This window comes from Mustelus asterias, chromosome 14, assembly GCF_964213995.1.
Source record: "Mustelus asterias chromosome 14, sMusAst1.hap1.1, whole genome shotgun sequence".
Classification (NCBI taxonomy): Eukaryota; Metazoa; Chordata; class Chondrichthyes; order Carcharhiniformes; family Triakidae; genus Mustelus; species Mustelus asterias.
In genome coordinates, this window is record NC_135814.1 from 27927464 (window position 1) to 27949970 (window position 22507).

Genomic DNA, 22507 nt, shown 5'->3' on the forward strand with positions numbered 1-22507 from the left:
AGTGGGAGCATTTGCGCATGTGCAGGCCTTTGCTTTGAGAGCAGCAGAGACCTGTCACTGCCTCCGCTGCTGTAAATGGCAGGACTCTGTGGCCTAAACCCACACCACTCCCCCCCAGCCCGCTACTGCAGGGCCCCGCAGCCATTTGTGACGCCCCACCTGGAACGCTCACCCCCTTCACCACCTCCCACCTGGAATGATCGCCTCTGGCTGCTCCATCCCCCACCAGACCGATCACCGCTGCATCCCCTCCCCCGGCCGGAGCACTTGCCCTTTCCCTGGCCAGACAGATCCCCTTCCCCCTCCCCACAACCGATTGGCCCACCCATGGTCTGGCCCTGCTCCCCTTAGTGCTGCCTCATGCCCGGCAAGGCCATCATGTCTGGTTCCCATTGATGGAGGACTATACATGATCCTCGCCGGAGACAGCCTCCCTCAGTGAGGTCACATAGGCAAATGAGTCCAGATGATACCTTCCTGGGCTTGCTAATTCCATTTAAATGAGAATTGAATTAAATTTAAATCATTCATTCAGACTTGCGCCAGAAATTGTCACAAGGCTGATCATGCCGGGTATCTGGTGCTGGTCAGAATGCAAGAGGCAAGAAATCGGGCATGAATCTGATTTCTGGGGTCTCTCACAATCTTACTGGCTCACCCCACCCATCGACCAGCAGGGCAAGAAGGTAAGATTGTCTCCAAGGATGTCTCCAAGCAAAGGGATATGGATAGATTAAATGAGCAGGAAAATATTTGGCAGAAGGAACATAATGTAGAAAACTGTGATTCCTTTAGTTAGAAAAAAATATTTTCCAACTTTCAACCAACTAGAAATGTTACAATATGAATTGTAACAGTAACAAACTACCTAAAAATAGAAAGCCGTTTTCCAAGGTGAAGGTGAAAAAAGCAATTAAGACACCCCCCTCAGGTTAGTCAGAAGAGAGGGACATTTCCAATAATTCAAAGACCTATCAAAATTTGTCACTCTCTGAGGCAGAGACATTAAAATGCAAAGTGCTGGATATCAAAACAATAGCTTTCACAGAGAGACCCACCCAAAACTACTTGGAAATACATAATGGAATGGATTTTCTGGCCAAGATCACCCCAGGGCCAAAAGCCCCAGCCTTCCCTGCCTAGATCAATGGAAATTGTCTGTCCCACTCGTGACAATTGTTGCGGAAGGCGAGACTGGAAGATTTACCACAATAACAGGCCAGACTACAGCCACTTCAGGGAGATTGACACCAAGTATCAAAAACATTTATGGCAAAGGCAACAGGCTGAAAAGCTACATTCTGTCTCTCTCTTTTGGAACAAAATGTGCGTCACCATGTTCAAGAAGTCAGCTATCTGAGATCTGGAATCGGATAATAATTGCAATAGCTTCTAACCACATGCAAGAAACCAGTAAAACAAAATCAGCTACAACATTTAAAATCTATGCCTCAAAGAAAATCATATATTAACCACATATTTTTAAACTTCTTTCTATTGGCCAAACATTTCTTATTTCTGATCCTGTGTGTGGTGTTGTGTTTTTATTATTTGTTCCTTGAGGGCAGCACAGTGGTTAGCACTGCTGCCTCACAACGCCAGGGACCAGGGCTTGATTCCCAGCTTGGGTCACTGTCTGTGCAGAGTCTGCACGTTCTCCCTGTGTCTGCATGGGTTTCCTCCGGATGCTTTGGTTTCCTCCCACAGTCCGAAAGATGTGTGGGTTAGGTGCATCAGTCATGTTAAATTCTCCCTCAGTGTACCCGAACAGGCGCCTGAGTGTGGCAACTAGGGGATTTTCACAGTAACTTCATTGCAGTGTTAATGTAAGCCTACTTGTGACACAAATAAATAGTTTAGTGGTTAATAAAATTGCCCTTTCTTTAACTCAAAAACACCTTTTTTGATTGGCTCCTTATTGCTCATTGCATAAATCGTTAAATACATTTGGATTTGCAAAAAAGCATACTGTGCAGAAAAATAAACTTAAACCTTTTTGTGACCAATTGAGAAGGATGAATAGAGGGGAGCCAGTTGATTCCATTTCATCTAGTCATAACTGGCAGGAATGATAGGAAAACAGCATATTATTTAAATGGAGGAAGATTGAAGAACTCTGAGGCAAAGAGGGATCTGGGTGTCCTGGTACAAGAATCACAAACAGTTAATATGCAGGTACAGCAAGTGATTAGGAAGGCAAATGGAATGTTGTTATCTATTGCAAGGGGAATGGACTATAAAGTAGGAATGTTTTGCTACAGTTGTATAGAGTGTTGGTGAGACCACATCGAGAGTACTGTGTACAATTTTCTTTTCCTTATTTAATATAAATGTGTCAGAAGCTGTTTACAGATAGTTGACTCAGCAGATACCTGGGCTGGGAAAGGTTATCATATCACAAAAGTTTGGATAGGCCGTGCTCTATTATTGGAATTTAGAAGAATGAAAGGTGATCTTATTAAAACTGATAAGATCTTGAGGGGACTTGATAGGGTGGATGCTGAATGGATGTTTCACCTTGTGGGAGAGACCAGAATGGGAGGACACAGTTTGAAAATAAGGACTATCCCATTTAAGATGGGGGATGAAGGAAATTTCTTTCTCTCAGAGGGTTGTGAATCTCTCGAAAACTCTCACCTGGAGAGCAGTGGAGGCAAGGTCATTGAATATTTTCAAGGCAGAGGTAGTCAGAATCTTGACCAACAAGGCAGTCAAAGGTTATCCGGTGTAGGTGGGAATGTAGAGTTGGGGCCAAGATCATGTCAACCATGATCTTATGGAACGGCAGAGCAGTTCTGAGGAGCAGATTGGCCTACTCCAGATCCTAAATTGTATGTTCATATTTTTGCACATTCATATTTTGCTATGTTTGTGAACTATCACCATCTTTTACTACGCCACTCTCTCATGTACTTACTTGGCTTTGTAGTAAATTAATCTGTGCTGCTTACCTCATGATGTGGAGATGCCGGCGTTGGACTGGGGTAAACACAGTAAGAAGTTTAACAACACCAGGTTAAAGTCCAACAGGTTTATTTGGTAGCAAAAGCCACACAAGCTTTCGGAGCTCCAAGCCCCTTCTTCAGGTGAGTTCATCTGAAGAAGGGGCTTGGAGCTCTGAAAGCTTGTGTGGCTTTTGCTACCACATAAACCTGTTGGACTTTAACCTGGTGTTGTTAAACTTCTTACTCTGCTTACCTCAACCATTCCCTTTGGTTGTGATTTCACATTCTTTGAGTAAAGAAGTTCTCTCCTGAGTTATTGAATTTGTTCGTGACTAACCTATATTTAAGGACCATAATTTTGGACTCCTCTGCAAGTGGAAATATTGGGTGTGATTCTGCAGGTCCATTAGCCGCAGGCACAAATTCTGTCATGGCTGCAAAGTCTCGCGAGAAGCCAAAGACCCTGAACCTAATTTGAAATTATTTCATGGTTCACCAAATTGATGAATAAAAATATGCAGCTTTAAAGATTGAAAACTTTTTTCTTAGTTGTTGATTGCTCTAAAAATGGAACCAGAGTCTTGCGTTTGCCTGAGGAGAATTTCCTCATAATAATGAGAGTTGTAAGCTGGAAGAAGTGGTGAAATGAAACAATCATTTTTGTCAGGCAGAATAAACTCTTTCACAAGGATGATAAGCTTGATTGAAAATGTATTCTAGTACAGTAAATTCGTCAGGGGTATTGGGAATTTAAAGTGAGATTTTGTTCAGGACCAGATCAGAAACTCCAAGGTATATTATGAAGTCAGAGTAGACTGCAATTGTTTTTAATTTTTGACATTAGTTTCACTCCAGGTATGATTCTATTGACCACGAGGAAGTTTTTATTAAAACAACCTTTATTTAACAAAACAGTTTAACTATAAAAGTAATTAGTGTAACTTTTACCAATTGAAAAACTTAAACATCACAAGATACAATTTTTAACTGCTAGCTTATCTCTATTAGTTCTAATTTAAGCAATATTCCTCATAGAAGCAAATGCCTCTTCAAAATCAGTTATAAACAACAGGTTGGTATGTGCTGGTACGCAGACAGCTAGTCTTCCAGCCTCCAGAACACCCCTGGAAAGAGATATCCATTTTCTAGCAGGTCCCAAACTACCGTCTCCAGAGAGAGAGAGAGTGAAAAGAGCTCCTGTTCCTTGCAGATCCAAGCACAAATTGCCTGCCTGTTTCTGAAAGTGTAACTCTGTCCATTTACATGTCTCTGCCTCATATCAATCAACCTAATTAAACCCTACACTGAAACCCCAGGGGACAGCCCCCCAAAAATAAATAAAACTACATTAGCTCAGATTAAAACAAACATCCCAATATCTAGGTAAAAGCAAATTACTGCGGATGCTGGAATCTGAAACCAAAAGAGAAAATGCTGGAAAATCTCAGCAGGTCTGGCAGCATCTGTAAGGAGAGAAAAGAGCTGATGTTTCAAGTCCAGGTGACCCTTTGTCAAAGTTAAAAGGCATAGAAATTGGGAGATATTTATACTACAGGGTGAGGGAAGGAAAGATGAGTCATAGCCACAGAAACCAGGGGAAAAGACTGATAGCAGCTGTCCACAGAGAGAATAAAGGGTGTAAATAGCCAAATGGCAGAGAAGCTAAAATGAATATGTCGTGGAGGGGGGGGGGGGGGGGGGGGCGTAGTGGAGGGAATTAAAATTAATGGGACAAAGGTAAGATTTAGAAAAGGGGAAGCAAAGGGAGAGAAAAGGTAAAGGAAAGGGGATAATGTAGGGGAAAAGAGTGGGGGGGAAGAAAAATGAAGAAAGACAATAAAGAAATCAAAGGTAGAGAACAGTAAAAAATTAAATAAAATAAAATGAAAACAAAGGAGTCGAGGTGGGATAGAATAAACCATCTGAAGTTGTTGAATTCGATGTTGAGACTGGAAGGCTGTAAAGTGCCTAGCCGGAAGATGAGATGCTGTTCCTCCAGTTTGCGTTGAGCTTCACTGGAACATTGCAGCAGGCCAAGGACAGACATGTGAGCATGAGAGCAGGATTGTGTTAAAATGGCAAGCAACCGGAAGGTCAGGGTCCTGATTGCGCACAGACCGAAGGTGCTCAGCAAAGCGATCACCCAGTCTACGCTTGGTCTCTCCGATATAGAGGAGACCACATTGGCAGCAGCAAATGCAACACACCAAATGAATTGAATTGAGGTGAATTGAACCATGAACCTGCAGAATTACGGAAAACACAAACATAAGTGTTTTGGGCAGAGCTCATGTTCCAACTTTCCAGATCTTGGCCACTTTTGCTCAGGTTACGCCAATACTATTGATTTAAGCAAGAATAAACTCATGCCTGTGATATTTAATTCTTAGTTAGCCACAGCACTAATTTTTAATAATTCTAATCTTTATTACATTTTTCCTAGTGAAACCTGGCCCACCTACTCTCCAGCAGTGTCACTTTGGAGAGTTTGCATGCAGAAACGGGAGATGCATTCAGGAACGCTGGAAATGTGACGGTGATAATGACTGCTTTGATGGTAGTGATGAAGACCAAGACATCTGCTGTATGTTTTGAATTGCACAGTTTGCTTTGTTTTTTAGTTGCATAACGTTAAAAAAATGAGGTAAATTAGATTTGAACATGCCTTGTTACTTTATTAATTTGTAACCTCATGTTCTATGTTCTGGTGAGATTTAATTAAAACATAGAATATCCTTTCAGCTTTATCATTTTGAGACAAATGGCCAAACAAACTGTAAAACATTTTTATAAAGATTATTGAATGTCTGAAATTGACAGCCTAATCCTCCACACAGCTGTGGTGTTTTATTATTCAGCTATTCCAATTTATCGAAAATTGTATTGGTTGACACATCTGATTTGCTTTCTATATTTTATGTTTTGGAGATTTGCATTTTATGGATGAAATGACAGCAGTTTGATAACCAACTGGGAATAATCTATATGTAATAAACATTATTTAATAGTCAGAAAAAATTACAAATAAATCAGAGTGGAATGTATCTTCAAATTGGCGCATTTTAGCACTATAACCATCCAATCTATTGCCAGTGACAGTTTAAAATTATGAGATAATGTTCAGTGGAGAAGTAACAATTCTTTCAAATTCGAACTGAAGATGAAGCATAATTCATCTATCTTTTTTATTCTAGATTCATATCACAGTTCTAAATCGTATTAATTAGCATGTTATTTACCGCTTTTTGTGTTAATTAATCAGCCATAATTATTTTTTTGGTAGACAACAGTACGTGTCCTGCGAATCACTTCAGATGCCAGAATAATCGTTGCATCCCTAAAAGATGGCTGTGCGATGGAGCTAATGACTGTGTCAACAGTGAGGATGAATCAAATGAAACTTGCTCAGGTAATTTTTCTGCTGGATTGCAGCATTGTGAAATGTAATCAAAATGCTTTAAATCATAGTCTAGATGTATAATAGCATTCGTGCTTTGAACAGAATTTTTCACCTACATTATGGGCGGGATTCTCTGGCCCCCCCACGGTGTGTTTGCCATGACAGGAGGTGGCCCACCACCATTCGTTGGTGGCAGGATCTTCCAGTCCCGCTGCTGTCAATGGGATTTCTGATTGACTCCACCACACGCCCCTGGGAAACACATGGCGGGGGTGTGTCATAGACAGGACCAAAAGATCCCGCTAGCATGAAAAGCTGCAAAGTTCAATGTCATAGAAGATTATAGAATCCCTACTGTCCAAAGAGGCCATTCAGTCCATCAAGTCTGCACTGGCTCTCTGACAGAGGATTTTACCCTGGCCCTCTCTCCTGTCCTATACCCGTAACCCCACACATTCACCCTGGCTAATCCACCTAACCTACACACTTTGGGACACTAAGGGACAATTTAGTAAGGACGATGCACCTAATCTGCACATCTTTGGACTGTGGGAAGGAACTGGAGCACCCGGAGGAAACCCACGCAGTCATGGGAAGAACGTACAAACTCCACAGTCACCCAAGGCCAGAATTGAACCCGGGTCCCTGAAGCTGTGAGGCAACAGTGCTAACAACTGTGCCACCATGATGCCAGTTAAACTTTATAACTATCATTTACCCACCTAAATAAGTAAATTTAAAAAGTAGAAAAACGTCAGGGTTGAATTTTTCCTCCCAGGACAGGAGATAAAAGTCGTAACTGTTTCTGGGATGAGAACCTGCCCTGGTTGGGATTTGGGATTTTCCAGGTTGTGCCCCCTGAATTGCCATGCAGACAGGCTTCCGTCCAATTAAGGGCAATGAGCATGCTCTCAAAGCATGAGAGTGGATGGGTGGGGTAGCATTGATGGAGGAGGAGGATATGGTGGAGGAGGAGGATACGATGGAGGAGGACATGGTGGTGATATCTCTGCACAGAGTGACCTAATCCTTGCAGGTAGGGAGGACCTCTTGCCTGTGTGGAATACAGCCTTTCATTACAGTGCCAGTTGCTAGCTTCCTGCCAGTTAACTGGCCAGTTAAAGAAATTGGAGGTTGGATTAGAAAATTATGGATCAGAAAATTCTAATCAGTCTTCTTCAGTGGCAGTTAACAATGCTCCCAACAAGTCTAATTGACCACCTACTCCATAAGAAAGCCTTGCTGCTCCAGTCCTGCCTCGGCTATAATGACCAGTGCTCGGAATGGGATGAGGAAACTGGCACACTGGCTAGTGCCAGGCACCCTCCACCTTTGTTCCTTCCACCCAATCGGGCCCAAAAATTATGGTCCAAAAGTCTGTGAAAAATGAAGCTGTTGCTTTATGCTGCAAGAATCGTTATGCTTATTCATGAATCAATATAACTGCGAACAAATGAGGCGCGGGGGGGGGAGGAGGGAGGCGGTTGCAATGCGTATTCATATTCTGCTCTTGATTTCATTTTGTCTTAAACAATAAAATGTAGTTTGTAATAGAGATTTGTACCTAAGTTATAGAAAATATGAAACAATATTAATTTCAACCTGTGTCTTCTAATTAAAAATTAATATGAATACAGTTATGACTAATTCTTTGTAGGTCATAATAATTCACATTAATGAGTTGTACATTACGTGCGTGAAATCAAATTCTTCAAAATTCCAAAATTACAATAATTTATTAGCCCAGCATAGGTATAAGATGTTGATTGGTGAATTCCAGAAGGGGTTCGGGTCTATACAAAGCAGCACAGGGTATATGACGTAAAATATCCACTTGTCTGCATTTTTCTTTCACTTCTGCCAAATCGATTTATGAACTTCAGTGCCTGTATTTGTTACTCTGAGAAATCAATGTTTTGTGTAATTAAAGATAACAATAGAAAGGTATAAGGTTTTATGTGGCTGATAATGCTTCATTTTCACTTGATAATTGTAACAATTAATTCAGTAAAAATGCCCTTGGATAATTAATGTAATTGTGCACTGCAAACGTAGCAATTTTAGTCTTAAAGGTTCAACAGTGATTCATTACAATGGGATTCATTATTGTCCACAATTTCAAACACTTTCTTACGTTGTCACTGCACTTCACATTGTTTACATTTCAAAATTAGACAAGGAACAGGAACCCAATTGGCAGTAATTCCCTATTTTCAGGGATTCTCCTCAATGCACTCTTTGAACAGTATGTTTTATCTGTATGGCTCGCAAGAAACAATACTTTTCACTGTATCCCAATAAATGTAACAATAATAAATCAATTTGATTTAATTCAATTCAAATTCAAAAGGAATTCCAATAGATGGATTCTGGCCCTGGTGAAGTGACAGAATCATTTCCATAACACCATTAGACCACAAGAAACGGGAAAAGCAGTGGGCCATTCAGCCCTTCTTGCTTCCTTTCCAGATTGGATACATAAGTCACTGAGCAGTAGGCCTTCTGGTTGACTTTCATGGCAATCAGTCAACTAAGAGGCTGCCTCTGGAATTGGTGTCCAATGTAAATGGTGCGGGTGGGTGAAGTGTCAGAAGCCCAAGTGGAGGCTGAGTATTTAAAGGGATGTCAGTTGCACTCACAAAAGCATCGCTGTGTTCTGTGAGTTGCTCGTTTGCAGACACAAAAGGACGAGGTGAATGGTTTGCAGAAGGGGAGGAGCACACCTTCGACACCTCAAACTTGAGGTGATATTGAAAACAGTGAGGGCACAAAGATAAGGTGCTCTTTTTCGAGGATGGCCTCACCAGTCAGGCCAGTTTGGAATCCGCAGAGGAAGTGAGCAGCCAAAGTGTGGTGTAGAATATGTGTTCCAATGCAAGAAGGGCTTCAAGGTTAGGAGGCCAGACAAGCTGAGCCCCACGCAACTCTCAATTGGCTCACACGTCAGGGAGGCAGTGGTGTAGTGGTAATGCCAATGGACTAGCTATCCAGAGGCCCAGGCTAATGCCTCAGAGACAGAGATTTGAATGCCACCCAAGCAGCTTGTGGAATCTGAACTCAATTAATAAATCTCAGATTGAAAACTAGCCTTGGTATTAGTAACAATGAAACTATCGCCAATTGTCGCAAAGCACTGCTGGCTCACTAATGTCCCTATAGGGAAGGAAATCTGCCATCCTTAGCTGGTCTTGTCTACATACGACCAGGCATACCTAAAAGTGAGATGACAACCTTTTGAAACAATAACACAGGACTACTGGCATGCCAAATAGCGGAAACAACATGAAACACTGTCTGCCCCAACACATGCATTCAAGTCATCTACTCTCAATCTCAAAGGCTGGTATCCAGAGGGAAGTCAAGAGTTACTGGAAGATGCGAATATGAGAGGAACACATAGAAACTTATAAAACCCGAACAGGATTAAACAGGGTAGATTCAACAACAATGTTTCTGATGGTGTGGGAGTCCAGAACTAGGGCTCATAGTTTGAGGATAAGGGGAAAAGGACTGAGGTGAGGAGAATTTTCTTCACCCAGAGAGTGGTGAATCTGTGGAATTCACAACCATAGAAAGTAGTTGAAGCCAAGACACTGTGATTTCAAGAAGAAATTAGATATCGCTCTTGGGGTTCAAGGGATGAAGGAATATGGGGAGAAGGCAGGATCAGGGTATTGATTTTGATGATCAGCCATGATCAAAATGAATGGTGAAGCAGGCTCGAAGGGCTGGATATTTTCTATATTTCTAACATAAGCAGCCTCGGCAGGTTCCACTCTAGACTTTGTTAGATTTACTCCCTTAGCCGTGTGGTAAACAAATTATAAAATGTTTCTTTTCTGTTTCATCAATTATTAAATTGGTGGCCTTGAGTGGCTCCGAACCACACTGAGACTATGATGCCACTAGGGCGATTTTCAACAGCCAGTCACACATTTCTTCTTGGAAAACAGGACGGCCAGCAACTGAGAATCGGATGGCACCTCAACCACTTCACTGTTGTTGAATTACAGCCAGCCCGATGCAGTTGTCAGATGGGCCTGTAAATGAAATCCAGTTTTGATATGCAAATTGGAGCCCTCCACAAGTTGTAGAACCCCCGTTGCAATTTGCAGATACAAATAGGCAGGCAGAGCATACACGACAAAACCTGCAGTCATTTATCTGGGTGTTGAATGGTTTAGCCAGGAACTTATTAGGCACTTAACTTTTCTTTCTGATAGGTACAGGAAGAGGAAGATTACTCCTCCTGCGTTATCAAAAACTCCAGCCCAGTGTAATAGCTATACGAGTAATATCCTAAATTCCTTTATTCCCACATAGATATTAAGCACATTTAAAGTTGTTCCAATTGACACATTTTCAGTTTGACTTAATCTGAAATCTCGATGGGCCCAATCTATCAAGTACTATAATCACCATCTCAATCTTAAACATTAATGGCTTTGCAATTGCATTTCTCATCTTCGCTGTTACTCTGAAAAAGTTATAAAGATGGATGTTTACAGTCATATGTAGAATGTTTTTCAATACTGAACATATTGCAATCTCAGAAATATTGGCTGAGTTATGGTATATGTCGCAATCCTTCTGAATGCCACCAGCAGCTCCTGTTCTCAATATTCATTAACTGACTTTGCAAATTGTACTTTTAAATGGAAAGGGTGGATAAGGCAGTTTTTTATCATTTATTCTTTCATGGGGTGTGGGGCCTCACTAACAAGGTTAATATTAGTCTGTCCCTAAATTCTCCTGAAAGGACGCTGGTTACTGAAGTGCTGCAGTCCATATAGTGTAGCTACACCCATTGTGCTGTCTGGAAGGGAGTTCCAGGGTTTTGACCCATCAACAGTGAAGGAACGGAGATATACTTCCAAGTCAGGATAGTCTGTGACTTGAAGGGAAAGTTCCAAGTGGTGTTGTTCCCAGGCATCTGCTGTGCTTGTCCCTCAATATCGTAGGGGTGGGTGGGTTTGGAAGGTGCTGCTGAAGAAGGCTTGATGAATTGTTACAGTGCATCTTTCTCCTGGATGCTGTCAGGCTCCTTGAGCGAGGTGGGAGACACAATCATTCAGGCGCGTGGAGAGTATGCCATCACATTCCTGACTTCTGCCTCGTCAATGGTGGACAGATTTTGAGGAATTGGGAGGTGAGTTACTGACCACAGAATTCCCAGCATCTGACTGATTCTTGCCTAGGTATTTATATGGCTGGTCTAGTGCAGTTTTTGTAAATGGTAAACCCCAGGATTTTGATACTGGAGGATTCAATGATGGTAATTCCACTGAATGTCAAGAGACAATGGACATTGTCTGGTCTGTTCATTCAGTAGAAGGAACTCTTCGGACCCTATTTTACCATTGCGTCACGCCCGTTTTCGGTAAAGTCAGGGGTAAGGCCATTAACGCGATCTGCGCCCGCGTCCGTGCAGATGCCGACTTTACCAAGGCCCGAAAATGGCCGCGATCCGAACTGTGTCCAAAGCGGCGATTTAATTTCATGCATTTAAATTGAATTAATGGATTACCCACCCAACGTTACCTGCATTTCCCCCTTTACCATCGGGTTTGCCCGTCCTGATTCGGCGCGAAACAGACATGCTCGGCAAAGGTCTGTTTCGGGAGCTCCAGCTTCTGAAGAGGTAAGTTTAGAGCTTCCAGTGGCTCTCTAACTCAGATCGGTGGAGGAGTGAGGGAAGGGAGGCCAGATGGTTCTCTGGTGGGGGTGGAAGGCGGGGGGAAGAGAGGGTGGGGGGCAGGCGGGTGGGGGAGGGAGGAGGGAGACCTGATCGCTTTCTGATGGGGTGGGTGGAGGGAGGCCTGATAATTCTCTGGTGGGGGGCGGCGGGGGGGCAGGGGCATGGGGGGGACCGCTGCCACTCTGCGGGCGATCAGTGGGGGGGGGAAGGGGAGCAGGAGGTTGCTATCGGTCTGGAAAGTGGGGGGGGGGGGATGGGTAGATAAGGGGGACAGTTTGTTGTGGGGGTGGGGCGATATCTATGGGGGCCATCACTCCCGGGCTGCTTTATCCACGTTTTGCGGCCCGGAAGCGATGTGACAGGAGCGCGTTTTTCACATTTTTTTTCTCACTGCGCATGCGCAGTTCACTGCGCAGTTCAAAGCTCTGATCGGAACAGCAGCATTTTGGGCACGATAAGCCCTGCCCACAGCGCGATTCAGACCCGCGACTTTTTTTTTCAGGCTAAGTACGTATGGGAGCGCCTGAGAACAGATTTCCAAGTCGGATCTGAATTGCGCCCAGATTCAGCACTTAGAATCAAAATGTTGAAATCAGGCCCTTCAGTTGCAAGCAACAAAATAAAACAAAACTTACTCCAACAAGTAAATCAAAGAAAAAGGTTTAATAAAGAAACTTCATTACTTCAACACTTGATACCACACCCTGGGCCATCCAAGTTTCCTACAATTCCCAACTGCTTCCTTTTTATACTGAGTCAGCTGACCACCACATCATTTTGTCATTGGTTACATAGTCTACTGGGTCAGCTGGTCAGCCAACTCTCATGGCATGTTACCATTGGCCACATTATAACAGATCCAATATTATCATTGGTTACATTCTAATATGGTATCTTGATGTCAAAGACGGTCACTCTCACTTCACCTCTTTGCTTCAGTGACAATGTTTGTAACAAAGTCAAAAGCCAAGTGGCACTGGTGGAATGCAAGCTAAAAATCAGTGAGCAGGTTATTGCTGTGTAAGTACTCCTTGGTGGTACTGTCGATGACGCCTTCCATGACTTTACTGATGATCGAGGATAGGCTGGTGGTAACTGGTCAGGTTATATTCGCCACGTTTTTTCTGGACAGGTCTTACCTGGGCAATTTTCCATATTGTGGGTTGCATGCCAACGTTGTAACTGTACTGGAACAGCCTGACTCGAGTTGCAGCTGGTTCTGGACTGCCAGTCTTCAGTACTACTGCCAGGATGTTGTCAGTTGCCAGTGCCCATGGCCTTTGCAGTATCAAAACAGCATTCAGCTGTTTCTTCATATTTTGTGGAGCTAGTGAATTGAGTTGGCCAAAGACTGGCATCTGTGATCATCCTTTCTGGCTGAAGATAGTCGCCTTGTCTTTCTCACTGATGTGCTGGGCTCCACCATCATTGAGGATGGGAATATATGCAAAGCCTTCCCCTGTTTAATTCTCCACCACGATCTTGCTTTTAATCATTTGTGCTCCACTGTTGTCTGGCAGCAGGCACCCTGATCTGATTGACAAAGATCAGGGAGCTACATTTGAGTGATGAGGCTCACTAAGTACCTGGATTTCAGCTTGCAATACATTTTGTCCCTGAAATTAAACACCAGCTTTACAATTAAGCCGGAACAATAGAAAGTGGTTCTTCACCTAATCCTTGATAACTCAAGAATTTATTGCAGAATTTCTATATATTCAAAACTGAAAAGCGGTAAATTTAATTTTTAAATGAACTCGGCCATTATTTTGCAGGTTACGAGCTCTATCGTATTCCATGATAATTTTTGAATGTTGTGTAAGTATATATCACCTGTAAATGTCATTGATCTTCAATAATGTATTTCGACTACAGAATTATAGTCAAGTATGATGTGACTTGATTGAAATATTTCAAATCCTGGGGTCTTGACAGAGTGGATGTGGAGAAGATGTACCCCTTGTGGAAGAATCTGAAATGAGGCATTACAGTTTAAGAAAAAGGGGTCACTCATTTAAGACAGAGATTAGGAGTATTTTTTTCTCTGAGGGTTGAGAGTCTTTGGCACTCTCTTCCTCAAGAGGCAGTGGAAATAAGTGGCAAGATTTTCTGGCCCTCCCTGGTGCCGAGAACCTCCAATCCCATGCGGGGTTCCCCAATGGTGGTGGGACGGGTGAACCACACAAAATGACACAGACATCTGCGGGACCAGAATTTCCCACCCGTCGCCAACGGCACGTCGCATTCACCACCGGAAAACATGCTGCAGGGGTACAGAGAGTTATGGCGGGGGGGGGGGGGGGGGGGGGGGGTCAAAATTCCTGCCCGGGGTCTTTGCATATTGTTAAGGCAGAGCTGGATAGGTTCTTGATTAAAGAGGAAATGAAAGGCTATCAGTGATAGGCATGAATGTAGAATGGAGATTGCAATCGGATTAGCCGTGCTGTTATTGAATGGCGGAGCAGGCTTGAGAGTGGCCTATTTCTTCTCATTTGTATCATCGTATCTATTAAGAGTCCACTGAAAATTACCCTGAAAATTTATCTTTTGTTCACCTGAAACTTGGTGGCTACAGAGCAACAACTATTGGATTCCCAGAGACTGAGCCATCTGAGAAAAGGTAGCCCAGGGTGGAAGGGAGGGTGGTTATTGCAGCGAGAGGCATCAGGATTGAAGCAGCCCATGTTATCTTTGCAGATCCTAGAGCAGGACTCTTGTCGACCTGACAAAGATTAATTTAATACTTACCTTTCTTCCGCTGTATCCCCAGGTTTCACTGAACAGAAAGCATCCCAACAAGCCCAGTAACTCCAATTTGAGTATTTAATATGGCACTGGATTCAGGCAAGTACTTTGGCTACCTCGCCAAAGGACCCAGGAGAATGGAGGCAGGTCTGGCATAGATGGACAAGTTCAGCAGCTTCATTTTCAACCCCAAATTGCCCCATTTCCACCAAGTAGAGAAAGTTAAAATCTCCCAAACTTGATTTCTAATTTTTTATAGGCCAGAGTCTTGGTAATTAACAATAGCTGTATCATAGTGAAGCTTCTGAGTATAACTAATTATTATAACATTTTGAAACCATATTCCAATTATAGGAAGATAAACACTTTCATACCAATTGAGATTAAGTTTTGCATATGTTCAATTTAAGTGGATAGCATATTGTCATAAAATTATCTGAAATAATCGAACTGGAAACTGTTAGCAAGCCAAATCAAAGAAATGTTAAGTTTTGCACAAAATGTGTGATAATTAATTGTGATTTTCATATTCTGCTTATCTCTGCCTTCAAATTAGAAGTGACAAATTTCCAGTTTCAATCTTCAGTTTATTCAGTAAAATATTAAAGTTAACATTCAAATTTTATAGATATTGTATTACAAGTAATGTCATAAATAATCTATCTAAGATTAAGGGAAGAATGTTGAGAGTTCATTCTGTGGACAGGATTAGCAGGGAAGTTCCACTGATTGTGGCTGACATCAGGAATTATACTGTCAAATCAAGAATGTTCTTTCATCTGACATCATGAAGCTGTATGAGTCATATAATCTTCTCATCAAAAAGAAGTGATATGTCCATTTTCATTGGAGAGTCATAGAATCCCACAGTGCAGAAGGAGGCCATTCACCCACTGAGTCTGCACCGACCACAATCCCACCCTAGTCTTAATCCCATAACTCCATGCATTTACCCTGGCTGGTCCCCCTGACACTGAGGGACAAGTTAGCATGGCCAATCCACCTAGTATTGGTGCGGCACGGTAGCACAGTGGTTAGCACTGCTGCTTCACAGCTCCAGGGTCCCAGGTTCGATTCCCGGCTCGGGTCACTGTCTGTGTGGAGTTTGCACATTCTCCTCGTGTCTGCGTGGGTTTCCTCCCACAGTCCAAAGATGTGCGGGTTAGGTTGATTGGCCAGGTTAAAAATTGCTCCTTAGAGTCCTGAGATGCGTAGGTTAGAGGGATTAGCAGGTAAAATATGTGGGGGTAGGGCCTGGGTGGGATTGTGGTCGGTGCAGACTCGATGGGCCGAATGGCCTCCTTCTGCACTGTAGGGTTTCTATGATTTCTAGTATACCAAACAGTCGCAAAATTGTGGGACATTGCCTAATTTTGTAAGTGTCAGATATTGTGAAAAGCATTCAAAAGTGTAATCTCATCTGCAGCAATTAAAACTTGACAATTAAGCAGATCTTTCAGAGAACAAAGACCAATACAGCACAGGAACTGGCCCTTCGGCCCATCAAGCCTGGACCAATTCATAATCCTTATTTAGATCCCCTATTTATTGCCCATACGTGGATTCTATCCCTCTACTCGTCTCCTGTTCATGTGTCTATCAAGATATGCTTGAGCATTGCAAACATACCTGCTTCCACCACCTCCATTGGCAGTGCATTCCAGGCACCCATCACCCTCTGTGTGAAAAACTTTCCCCACAAGTCTCCCCTGAACTTTCCCCCTCTCCCTTGAACCTTTGTCCTCTTGTAGGTGACCTTTTCGCCCTGGGAAAAAGCTTTTGACTATCCACCCTATTATCCTGTGAGAGGATAATGCCTCTCATAATTTTATAGAATCATAGAATCCCTACAGGAGGCCATTTGGCCCATTGAGTCTGCACCACAATCGCACCCAGGCCCTTTTCCCATAACCCCACATATTCACCCTGCTAATCCCCTGACACCAGGGTCAATTTAGCATGGCCAATCAACCTAACAAGCACATCTTTGGACCATGGGAGGAAATTTTGTAGACTTCTATCAGGTAGCCCCTCAGCCTTTTTTCTCCAGTGAAACCAATCTGAGTTTATCCAACCTCTCTTCGTACCTCGTAATAATTATCTTCCAAATTTATTAAGAAAGCAAAGAACCACTTTCAACACCAAAAGTTGAATGCTTGAAGCATTCAAGAAATTTGTGTGAAACACTTGCTTTTCTGAGCAAGCCATACGATAGAATATCACAAATGAAATATCTCTTGGGTAAGTTGAATATATTGCATTTTTGTATGTTGCCTTTCACGACCTCAGGATTTTTAATAATGTTTTACAGTCAATTAAATAGTTTTGAAGTGCAGTTTCTGTCCTAGTGTAGGAACCAAATCAGCAGCCAATTTATGCACAGCACGGTCCCACGAACAGCAATGTGATAATGGTGGAAACATGGCTTTCAACAGTGTAACACTCCTTCAGAACTGTAATACAAATGTCATCCCAGAATTCATGGCCAAGTGTCTTGAGTCACATCTAAACCCAGGACTTTCTGACTCATGGTGCGAATGCGACTATCTGGGCTATGACTGACACTGAAAATGTCCATAAATGTGCAACAAAGAAGACAGCTTGCACGCAATTAGACATTTTCAAGCGGATGGATTGGGTCTATCCATAATTTTATAATTTTAAAGGAGTCAGAATCAGTGATAGCAATAAAATGTATAATAGTTTTTAAAAGGCAAGTTAATCAATGTTGGGTGAAAAACATTTTTGGAGAGTGGGGGAGAAAAAGTGGATAATACTTTCACAGCAGCAAAGCCAATTCAAATGGCCAATTATGAGTCCCCTAATGATGATTTTAATATTTAGGAGTATTTTAATTATTATCACATGATATGGCTGACGTAGCATAAGAATGTCTTAGAATAATGGGTGGAAAATTGATTTCTACTAATGTTTAGGAATAAATAGGAGAAAAATTAACTATATATACACAATTATGTTAATGGTACCGGATGTGTATGGTATTCTATTAAAATGGTATGCAATCATCCCCATTTGAGTAACAAGGAAGATCTAGAATTACATTCCACACAATGTCCATCTTCAAGATTAGCCTGTGCAATTGCTTGCAGTTTGAATATTTTAAAACTACCAGATCTCACTTAATAGATCATTCTTGACATATTTCTTGACATAAAAAGAATAGTTATTTATCCCTTTTGGAATTAAGCTACCTAGGTCTTGCCTGAAGTTCCTCCCAGGCAGATGGTGCCTCTCGTGTGCAATTGCATACAGTCACCCATCGATTATGGCAAGGTCTGTACAACATAACAAACCACAAGACGAAGGTGTGTACAATCGCCGGCAGCAATGCACCTCTCCCCAATGAGCTCAAAGCATTCTATGCCTGTTTTGAGCAAGAGGACATCTTCCACCCCAGAAGCCTCACCCAACTGGTATCCAAGGTCACCATCACAGACGTCAGATCGGCTTTCTTGGAAAGTGACTGGTCAAGATGGGGTACCCCTTACCCCATCTCGACCAGTACTCAGATCCTGCACAGAGCCGCTTGCAGGGGTATTCGGAGACATCTTTAACTTCTCCTTACACTGATCTGAGGTCTCTACATGCTTCAAAAAGAGGATCATCATCCCTGTACCAAAGAAAAGCCAGGCATAGTGAGTTAATGACTAGCGCCCAGTGACTCTGAAATCCACCATTATTAAGCGCTTCGAAAGTTTAGTCATGGCACACATCAACTCTGGCCTTCCAGATTGCCTGGATCTACTACAGTTCACCTATCGCCGCAACAGGTCCACAGCAGACACCACCTCTCTGACCTCCACTCAACCTTGGATCACCTGGATAATAAAGACGCTTATGTCAGAATCCTCTGTATTGACTACAGCCTTCAGCACAATTATCCAAACAAAATTCATCTCCAAATTCCATGGCCGAGGGCTCGTCTCCTTGCTCTGCGACTGGACCCTAGACTTCCTAACCCACAGATCATAATCAATAAGGTTAGGCAACTATACCTCCTCTACGACTATTCTCAACACCAGTGCCCGGCAAGGCTGTGTCTTCAGCCCCCTACTATACTCCTTATACATTTATGATCGTGCGACCAAATTCCACTCCAGCTCTATTTTCGAGTTTGCTGATGGCACCACCATAGCGGGTCAGATCTCAAACAATGACAAGACAGAGTACAGAAAAGAGATAGAAAATTTGGTGAAATGGTGCGATGACAATAATCTCTCCCTCAATGTCAGTAAAACAAAGGAGATAGTCACCGACTTCAGGAAGCATAGTGGAGGACATGCCCCTGTTTACATCAATGGTGATGAAGTGGATATGGTCGAGAGCTTCAAGTATCTGTGTGTCCAGATCACCAACAACCTGTTCTGATCCCTCCATGTGGACGCTATAGTTAAGAAAGTCCACCAACGTTTCTACTTTCTCAGGAGGCCGAGGAAATTTGGCATGTCCACTATGACTCTCACCAATTTTTACAGATGCACCATAGAAAGTATCCTTCCACATGTATCACAGCTTGGTATGGCTCTTGCTCTGACCAGACTACACAAAAATACAAAGGGTTGTGAAAGTAGCCTAGTCCATTGCGCAAACCAGCCTCTCACCATTGACTCCGTCGACACTTCCCGCTGCCTCAGAAAAGCAGCCAGCATAGTCAAGGACCTCACGCACTCTGGACATACTCTCTTCCACCTTCTTCCATCGGGAAAAAGATGCAAAAGTTTGAGATCACATTCCAACCGACTCAAGAACAGCTTTTTCCCTGCTGCCATCAGACTTTTGAATAACCCTACTTTATATTAAGCTGATCTTTCTCTGCACCCTAGCTATGACTGTCACACTATATTCTGCACCATCGCCTTTCCTTGTCCCCTATGTACTCTATGAACAGTATGTTTTGCCTGTGTAGCATACGAGAAACAATACTCTTCATTGTATCCCAATACATGTGACAATGATAAATCAGATCAAATCTTTTGCAAAAAGTAGTTTAATTATACAAAAGTAATATGAATTACTGGCATCTGCTGTCTTCTGATCCATGGTGTTGTTGTTTTATTGCAGGGAAGACTTGCCAACCCACTCAGTTTCCCTGTACCAGCGGACGGTGCATCCCATTGTCATGGGTGTGCGACTTAGAAGATGACTGTGGAGATCGGTCTGATGAAGCCATGTCATGTGGTTAGTGGCATCTTGCAAATTCTATTGGTTTGCTCCAAGCTGTGCTGTAGTTTGTCAATTAGAATGTATAGTATATCAAGGATATTGCTTTATAAATTATGAGTTTTCCATTGCTGAATGTAGTAGGAATGTTAAGTTTATTTAATATTGCGGATAGATCTAATCTCGGTAACCACATTGAATGGAATTATGTTATGAGTCTTCTGCTCTTATGACCAGATGGGCGGCGTGAAGCAATAGAGTATTGAAAGGGAGCTGGAGCATTATACTGTGGGCCTGCTAATTTCTGATGCTGATGGCTATCACTTCTATCTTGCCTGAAGTAATAACTGTGCGGTTTCTAAAAGATTAAAACTAACCTGAGTTCAATTGATGTAAGTGCTTCACTGAAGTGTGAAGAACATGACAAAAAAGATGGTTAAAATTAGCACTGAAATCATTATAATTGCTACAATGGTTCAATTTATTTCATCAAGGCTTGTAGGCATTATCATGGCTGATAAAGAAAAGTAGTAAAGACTGTTTCTGAGTGTGGCACCTGAAGCATGAAACAGTGAGAAGTCATGGCAAATCCGCAGAGTAAAAATTCAGAAATTGCATTTTTCACATTAAAACAAAATATGGGATGTGTGAAAAAAAACTGAGGGCAGTTGGCCATAAAAGATTCTCAAACTACAATTGTTTTGATAACACATGTATTGGTAATTAAAGGTGTGGGCAGAACTTCTATGGTTGAGGTCTTGAAAGTAAATGCAAAGTCCTGGGCAAGGCTTGGGCTTTTGCCACATTTGATGTCTACCCTGAGGGAGTCATGACGTGGAGATGTCAGCATTGGACTGGGGCGGGAATGGTAAGAAGTCTCACAACACCAGGTTAAAGTCCAACTGGTTTATTTGGAATCACGAGCTTTCGGAGCACTGCTCCTTCATCAGGTGAGTGGGCCTGGACTTCGTCACTCACCTGATGAAGGAGCAGCGCTGGGAATGCTCATGATTCCAAATAAACCTGCTGGACTTTAATCTGGTGCTGTGGGAATTCATACCTAGATTGTTTCTAGTGGCAAGCAGTTCCTTTTGTCAAATTCTGCACAATATGCACTCTGTGTTCGATTTGGAGTTAAAGTTTCCCAAACTCTCAAAAATACCAAGGTCTGGATTCTCACGAGTCCATTCATTGTTTTATATGTGTTCATGAGAAGTGAGTATCGCTGGCAAGGTCAGCATTGATTGCCCATCCCTAATTACTAATGAGCAGCTGGTGGTGAGACACCTTCTGAAATGGCTGCAGCCAACCTGTCTTAGATACACCCACAGCACTGCAGTGAGGGAGTTCCAGGATTTCAGCCCAGCGGGAGTGAAGAGATGGCAATATAGTTCTAAGTCAAAAAGGTAGACAGGAAACGATGGGATACAGAGAGGAACTTGGTGGTGTTCCCACCTGCCTGCTGCCCACGTTCTTTCTAGATAGTAGAGGCTCCAGGTTTGAAAGGTGCTGTCAAAGGAGGCTTGCCGAGTTTCTGCAGTGCATCTTGTAGATGCATACACTGTGTTACTACTGTGCATGTGTGGTGGAGGGAGTGATGGATGAGGTGCCAGTCAAGCAAACTGCTTTATTTTGGATGGTTATGAGCTTCTTGAGTGTTGTTGGAGCTGCACTCATCCAAATCAGTGTGGAGTATTCCATCACATTCCTGAGTTGTGCCTTGTTGGTGGCGAACAGGCTTTGGGGAGTCAAGAAATGAGTTAGTTGCTGCAGAATCACAAACCTCTGAACTGATCTTGGAGCCACAGTATTTATATGGCTGTTCCAGTTCAGTTCCTGGTCAATGTTAACCTTTGGACTGTTTAATACTGGGGTCTCAGTGCTGTAATCCCATTGAATGTCAAGGACAGATGGTTCAATTCTATCTTGTTGGAGATGGTCATTTCCTGGCACTTGTGTGGAACTGCCCAAGCTGTTAGGTCTCTTCTGAATCTACCCTATTTAACATAGTAGAAGCATGACACCACATAATAGAGGGTGACTTCTTTGTGAAGCCCCCACAAGGACTGTGACTGTGACTGATAGACTGGAGAGGACAAGCTCGAGTATGTTTTTCCTTCTTATTGCTTCCCTCTCCACCTGGCAAAGATTCAGTCAGCAGTAATGTCCTTTAGGACTTGGCCAACTCAGTCAGTGGTGGTGCTGCTGAGAGACTCCTGGTGATGGACATTGGTACATTCTGTGTCCTTGCTAACCTCAGTGCTTGCTCCAGTCCTGTTCAACATGGAGGTGTGCTGATTCATCAGCAGAGGGATATCAGCAAATGCTAATCAGTTGGAAACTTCCTTGCCCGTGTTTCACTGGAGCGCTGCTCCGGCACCTTCTATTGAATTTGTCCGACATTATTAAATGCTGTAAAGCTGCTCATCCAATTACAAGCCAGTTCTTCCCTGTTTTTGTTGCTGATTGGCCACCAGAGAGCTATTGGACGAGCAACAAAGAATGGGAAAGTAAATTTTGAAGGTAAATTCCAAGGCC

General features: G+C 42.7%; 1 protein-coding gene across 1 annotated transcript in view; it reads left to right on the forward strand.

Annotated features, from left to right (window-relative positions):
- Positions 1-22507, forward strand: part of LOC144504127 (low-density lipoprotein receptor-related protein 1-like) — a 1391705-nt gene that overhangs the window by 672138 nt on the left and 697060 nt on the right. The window contains exons 17-19 of the mRNA XM_078229303.1: positions 5389-5529; positions 6229-6354; positions 19871-19987. Coding sequence (XP_078085429.1) covers positions 5389-5529; positions 6229-6354; positions 19871-19987 — 384 coding nt within the window. The remainder of the gene's footprint in view (positions 1-5388; positions 5530-6228; positions 6355-19870; positions 19988-22507) is intronic.